Source organism: Polypterus senegalus, chromosome 1 (genome assembly GCF_016835505.1).
Source record: "Polypterus senegalus isolate Bchr_013 chromosome 1, ASM1683550v1, whole genome shotgun sequence".
Taxonomy (NCBI): domain Eukaryota; kingdom Metazoa; phylum Chordata; class Cladistia; order Polypteriformes; family Polypteridae; genus Polypterus; species Polypterus senegalus.
In genome coordinates, this window is record NC_053154.1 from 231673560 (window position 1) to 231680073 (window position 6514).

The 6514-nt window shown below is 35.4% G+C and overlaps 1 protein-coding gene across 1 annotated transcript in view; it reads left to right on the forward strand.

Annotated features, from left to right (window-relative positions):
• ptprea (protein tyrosine phosphatase receptor type Ea) overlaps positions 1-5581 on the forward strand; it is a 51149-nt gene extending 45568 nt beyond the window's left edge. Inside the window, exons 14-15 of the mRNA XM_039770140.1 lie at positions 1375-1510; positions 4072-5581. Of these exons, the coding sequence (XP_039626074.1) occupies positions 1375-1510; positions 4072-4146 (211 nt within the window). The 3' untranslated portion in view covers positions 4147-5581. The remainder of the gene's footprint in view (positions 1-1374; positions 1511-4071) is intronic.
• Positions 5582-6514: the final 933 nt, after the last annotated feature.

A 6514-nucleotide genomic window follows, 5' to 3' on the forward strand; every position in this document is an offset into this window, starting at 1 on the left:
AGTGGGCCATTTAATAAACTATTGTGCCATTCAGACTGCCCCCCATAACCCTACATTAAACAAAGACAGCTTAAAACTATATTTTAAATATACATTTTCTGCATACTAAGAATCTCCACTCCAATATGAACCATGCACATAAGTTACAGTTTTATTGAATTAACTCTCACAACTTGACTCACCCCTAAGTAAAACAGAAACTAAATTAAAACATTCTTCTAGCTATACATTTCATGAAGAATCCACTGCATCCACTTAACAGTGTCATCTCCAGGCAGAGGAGTAGCTTCAGTGACAGACTGACGAGTTCGTTCCTCCCCTACACTATGTGACTCTTCAGTTCCACCCGGGGGAGTAAATGCTAACATTATTCAAAGTTATTGTCTGTTTTTACGTGCATTTTTTATTAATTAATTTATTTATTTTATTTTTTTTGTATCAGTATACTGCCGCTGGATTATGTGAATTTCCCCTTGGGATTAATAAAGTATCTATCTATCTATCTATCTATCTATCTATCTATCTATCTATCTATCTATCTATCTATCTATCTATCTATCTATCTATCTATCTATCTATCTATCTATCTATCTATCTATCTATCTATCTATCTATCTATCTATCTATCTATCTATCTATCTATCTATCTATCTATCTATCATCAAACCCACTAGGGTAAAGGGCTGATTGGTCCAAGATGAACCTGCCATTCTTCTTTTATGTTTGTTATTGGTCAGTTTGTAGTACTAGGGTGTTGTACCATGTTAGCCATTATGAAAGTAGTGAGAAGTCAAGCAAAAATGACACCTTTTATTGGCTAACTAAAAAGATTACAATATGCAAGCTTTCGAGGCAACTCAGGCCCCTTCTTCAGGCAAGATGTAATACAGAAACTGGAGTTCCTTGTGTTTATATGGACACCAGGACAGATACAACATTGGAAAACCTTTAAGTGAGACATCTTAATTGTGTAAAAAATTAATAGACCCCTTCAGGCTAAGATTCATTTAGCAAGAGAGGAGAACAATGTATAGTCAAGATCTTTGGATAAGATGACTGTCCAACAAAGTCTTTCGAAGTTTCTGATGAGTTTTTCAATACAATTTGGGTCTGTAGACAGGTTGTCTGTGTCAGTCCAAGAGATGCGAACAGTCCTCTTATCTGACCATAAAACTCTTGTCTCTATTCAAACCATGTTACAATGTGTTAAACTTTAGCATTAGTTTCACTTCCCATTCTTTTCTCTCTTGCTGTGTTGTGAAGGTGCCCATAAGCACTGTGACTTTAAAGTCCTGTAAAATTTTTTGGTCATTTTGCAGTAAATAGATTTAAAGTAATATATTAATGCTTTTGTAACCATTTTATTTACTGTAGTGCTGGTGCTGGAAGAACGGGTACTTTTGTTGCCCTTAGCAATATACTGGAGCGAGTCAAGGCAGAAGGTCTCTTAGATGTTTTTCAAACTGTCAAAAGTCTGCGTATGCAGAGGCCTCACATGGTTCAAACATTGGTATGTATTTGATTTTAAGCAATGGTGATGTTCTCGTATTACGTGTGTAAACAAGCTTGGATGAATCAAAACAGTAACAAAAATTATTTATTATCAAATAATGACAATCAAGCTTCTTTGTGGTATTATTTTTAAAATGTAAAATCAAGGATGATCAACAACAACAACAACTGAAATGATATAGACAATAAATTTCAGAAAAAAATGGATTGAGCAGTGAATATATTCAAATGAGAACATCAAAGTTATGTGATGCTTTCTACGGGACACTGGCTAAATTGGTGATTGTTAACTTTGGACCGAGGGACCTGGTGTAACCACCAGTTTTCATTTGTTGTTTAGTTAAATGTCAAAGATCCCAAAGATATGCATGTCAGGGTAACTGTTTCCTAAACTGGCCAAGTATGAGTGAGTGTGACTGTGCATGTTAGAATGACTCCTTATTGACTACCATCCAATCCGGAGTATATTTAGTTTAATATGCACAATTACAACGTGCTACATGCAGACAAATGGAACAATCTTTATTAACACAAAGATGGGTGATTCTGACCTAAAGTATTTGCAGGAAACAACCTCTGAAAATGATTTTGGACCTCGCCTGTCAATGTTCACTTTTATTTATGAGGTAGTGCTGGTTTATTTGAAGCAGAGTCAACAGAAACGCAAACACAAGCCTCACTTTAGGGGATGACAACCCCTATTTCATCTGCCCAAAATATTTAGTGTAAGGGAGTCATGAATAACATGCAGTCTTCCTGCAGGTCTTCCCTGCTATCACCACTCATACTGGGGAATTCCTAGATCTTTAACCACCATCACCCATATTATTTTCAGTATAACACCACCCCATGAAAATCTGCTTCTGAGTTTTTTAACTTTATAGCAGCACAGTACACCCCTGGCAGCCTGGTAGCTTGAAGCAGCAACTCAATGCCAGTGTACTCTCCACCTGGGCATTTTTTTATGGCTTGACTCCAGCCCTGTACTGTACCAAGCTGCCTTGAATCTCTTATGCTGACTGTGCCCTCCTCCACAACACAAATAGTGAAGTAAAATAATTTCATTACAGTGTTAATTGCAAGTCCCGGGTGCCCCTTTTGTGGAGTTTGCATGTTCGTCTTGTATTTGTGCGGGTTTCCTCTGGGTGCTCCATTTTCTTCCCACAGTGTGCTTGTCTGTTTGTTCATTCTGCAATGAACTGGCACCCTGTCTAGAGATTGTTCCTGCCTAACACCCAGTGCTTGCTGGGATTGGCAGCAGGTTACCACAAGCCTGCTCAGGTTTAGAAAGTAGACAAATTGATAAATGGATGGTAATTGCACAAAAAGGCATTTATATGGAATTTTGTTTAAGTTTACCCTTCAATTCATATGCAAAGTCAAGTCAACTTGTTGATAATAGACTTACCATCACCATAATTACAGTGCATGTAATATTGCTACATTGCTATATACTGTATTTCATCTATTACTACATTTAATAATACTTAATGTTAAGCCATTCCTCATGGCAAGTTAATTTCAAAACTAGCTTTACAGTTTGTCAATTTTATTGACTGTATTTTTGAAAAGCTCTGCATGTGTAAATTGTTACTGTATTGAATATATATTTAGCTTACATGTGGTCCAATAAGTATTCCCAAGTTATTATGCTTCATTTTAGGTTTACTTTTGTAATGCAGGCAGTGTGGTGGCTGAACTTTAATCCCTAAATTCTCCAGTTTAGTTCCCACCACAAGTCACCATGTGACCTTCAGATAGTCCCTTAGCCTGCCTGCACTCCAGCTGTATAAAGTACAGTATGTACATTTCTGCTTTACCCAAAACTTTTAAGAGTTGCCTAGGATAATGGCATTACTCAGATATACAATCTATATATATATATATATATATATATATATATAAAAGTCAAAGTATGTGAGTGTGTATGTACGTATGTTCCAACATCACTTCCAAACGGCTGGAGCTATTTTCATGAAACTTGGTACACGTTTCTCGTTGGTCGACTTAAAATACTGTAGGATGAAATCAACCCTAACTCACCCCCTTCTGGATAGGGTGGGGGGTGATCTTGCGGTCTTGTATGCATGTTATCATCCAGTTGACACTCGGAACGACCACCAGAGGGCGAACTGGAGGTGACTGCCAGCATTCTTTATTTTTGAGCAGCACCGCGCCCCTGTTGCTTTTCAAATTAAACAGAGTTGGCCGGTTGTGAGCGTCAACTGGATGATAACATACATACAAGACTGTAAGACAAGCACATTTAGTGAGTCTTCATTGTTTGTTAATTTATTTTTAAAGTTGTTTTTTTTTTAATTCTATTTTTCTCAAACAATTAAAAAAAAACACTTTATTTTCCTACCAGGCAACACCAGGTATTTCAGCTAGTATTGTATAAGGGAACATGAATTACATGCATTCACTAAATAATAAAGCGAGAACATTTGTCATGAGTGGTATCTGCAATTTTATCTACATTGCTGAAAAACTGTTACTTCACATTTCTTAGTGCTTCTACGTTACAAATCCTCACTAATTTTTGCATTTCTTTTTCAGGAACAATACGAGTTTTGCTATCGAGTAGTACAGGACTTTGTGGACATTTTCTCAGATTATGCAAACTTTAAATGAAATGTCTCGCTTTAACTACAACGTTGGATTCCTTCACTGTTTTATTACTGTATGACCTAAGGCTAAACTTTGCTATGCACAAATTCTTCATGTATGTAAATTTGTTTAAAAAATTGTCTTGTACTATTTTTCAGGATGATTGTAAGTGCCAGAAAAAGAAATAATAGATAAGTTTTATTATGTAAACTAACTTAACTGATACCATAAAATCTGATTGTATTCCATTACGTTTAAGATATATGTAGATAAAACTTTATAGTATCTGGTTAATGTTGTACATGCTTTTACTTTAATATTTAGCAATTTTTCAGCAGCTGAGATAATTTGAAATTTAAGAAGTGAACAAACACTGGCTGTATTATTTGAAGCACTTATGCAGAATATTTATTTATTGTTGTCTGTAATCTGATTTCTGTACAGAATTACTTGTACAGTATATTGTAAAAAAGTACAACTCTGGAATGTATATATAAGTATATAATTTAAGATAGTTTTTTAATAAATTAGTTAACTAGGACACCTCATATGAAAACTGTCTAGAAAGTTATAACTGATATCATTTTTATATATTTGTATATATTTCCATAAACAGAGAATGAAATGGTGTTTCTCTTACAGGTTTTAATAAGAAAGAGAGTTCATATTAAAAAATAGTAAAACATAACAAATAACATTTAATTTAAAAGGGCTGTACATTATACAAGTGGGTACATAAACTCAATTTGAAGTAAAATTGGGCATTTTGTCATTATTTGGTACTGTAATATAATGAAACCCACGCCAGATAACCTAAGTTAGCACATACGTTTGAAGCACACTACGTGATGTACACTGCCGTGTAATGATACTTTTATTCTTCTAAGTGAAGTTTGTAATATACAAAAGTAAATATCTGTTCATTTGTATATAGTTTTTGTTAAAATGCTAGAGCTGCAAAGTCATAGTTCTGTGGGAGCAAACTGCAGATATATATTTTTACAACTGTGCATTCTTATACTTATTTTTAACATTTTTATGTTGCATGAAGCAGTGCCATATTGTGATTAGAAATACTTTTCTGATCAGGTAGGTTAAAATGGTCACTGAGTGACTGGAATTATTGTGAGCAGACGTACTGTATTTGTAATGAAAACTAAAAAGCAGACCATTTGTGTAATATTCTTTGTGTTGCAATACTGCTAATCCAATGCTGACTAAACAGATGCAATTACATTTCCAAATAAATGAACTGCTAAAGTTCAGAGGTCTTATTTCCAAATGTATTATAGTTATATTCAGGTTTAACTTTTGGCAATGTGTGTCATGTAAGTTGGGCTTGGTCGTTGCTATGTTTCATGTGTAACTTAATCCATTTGTAATTTCTATGTCAATTAATGCCTTGAAGAATGTCTCTGTATATGCAGAATGCAATATCAAATACAGTCCAAGAACCCAATGCACTGCTTTTTGTTGTCATTTGACTCTGAGAATAAGAAGATAGATCATCTTGCTGTCATGTTTATGGTTTTGCCAAATAATCCATTAGCATAAGGGTCCTTTTTCGGATACAAGGTCTTCACTTGTATGGAGTCTTAAAGCTTCTTACATGAATGGCTCTCCCACCCCGATCTCTCTCCATCACTGCTCTTTCTTCTGTCTTTGCCTTAGGAGGACCATGGAGTTGCACACACTCTCATTGTCATGTCCATACATTGCAACAATATTTAAGGGTAAAAAATACACCTATAATAATAAAACTAAATACTCCCAAATCTCTGATTTGATACAAATCTGCTGATGTTATAGGAAAAAGAAAATTAGATTGCATGTGTGTGGTGGGTTTTAGTTGGTTGATAAATTTTTAATATGTCACAATTTATTAATAATGTACATGCTCTGCACTGTGGATTTATGCAAATAAAGAACTCGGTAGAAGCGATTGACAGCTGCACTAACCAACAGGGCGGACAGACGACTGAAGAAGAGGTGGTGTTCTGGCCAGGAAAATAAAAATGCAGTCACATTTGGTGTATACAGTGTGGTGTAAATTTGAAGAAGAAAGTTCAACAAAGCTCAGAGGTTAACAGGCACACTACAAACTATCAGCCCCAGTGCCAGATGCTGTGGCTGTGAACATTGGTGCTGCTTTACCAGAAGCTTAAAGGCAGGGGAAAAGAATTAGAAGTGGAAATGGCATCCTCAGATCCAAGACAAGGGGGACAGATGGCATATGTTTAAACTCAATGGGACTCCCAGGAGTTATTTCATTGTAAACTATGAAAGCGGACCCCCTCACCCTGTCCTCAGAAATCTTTTACATTTACATGCATGTCTCCTTCTTTACATATACCTTTGCATCTTGGACTGTAAAGATGGACCCCTGAATTCA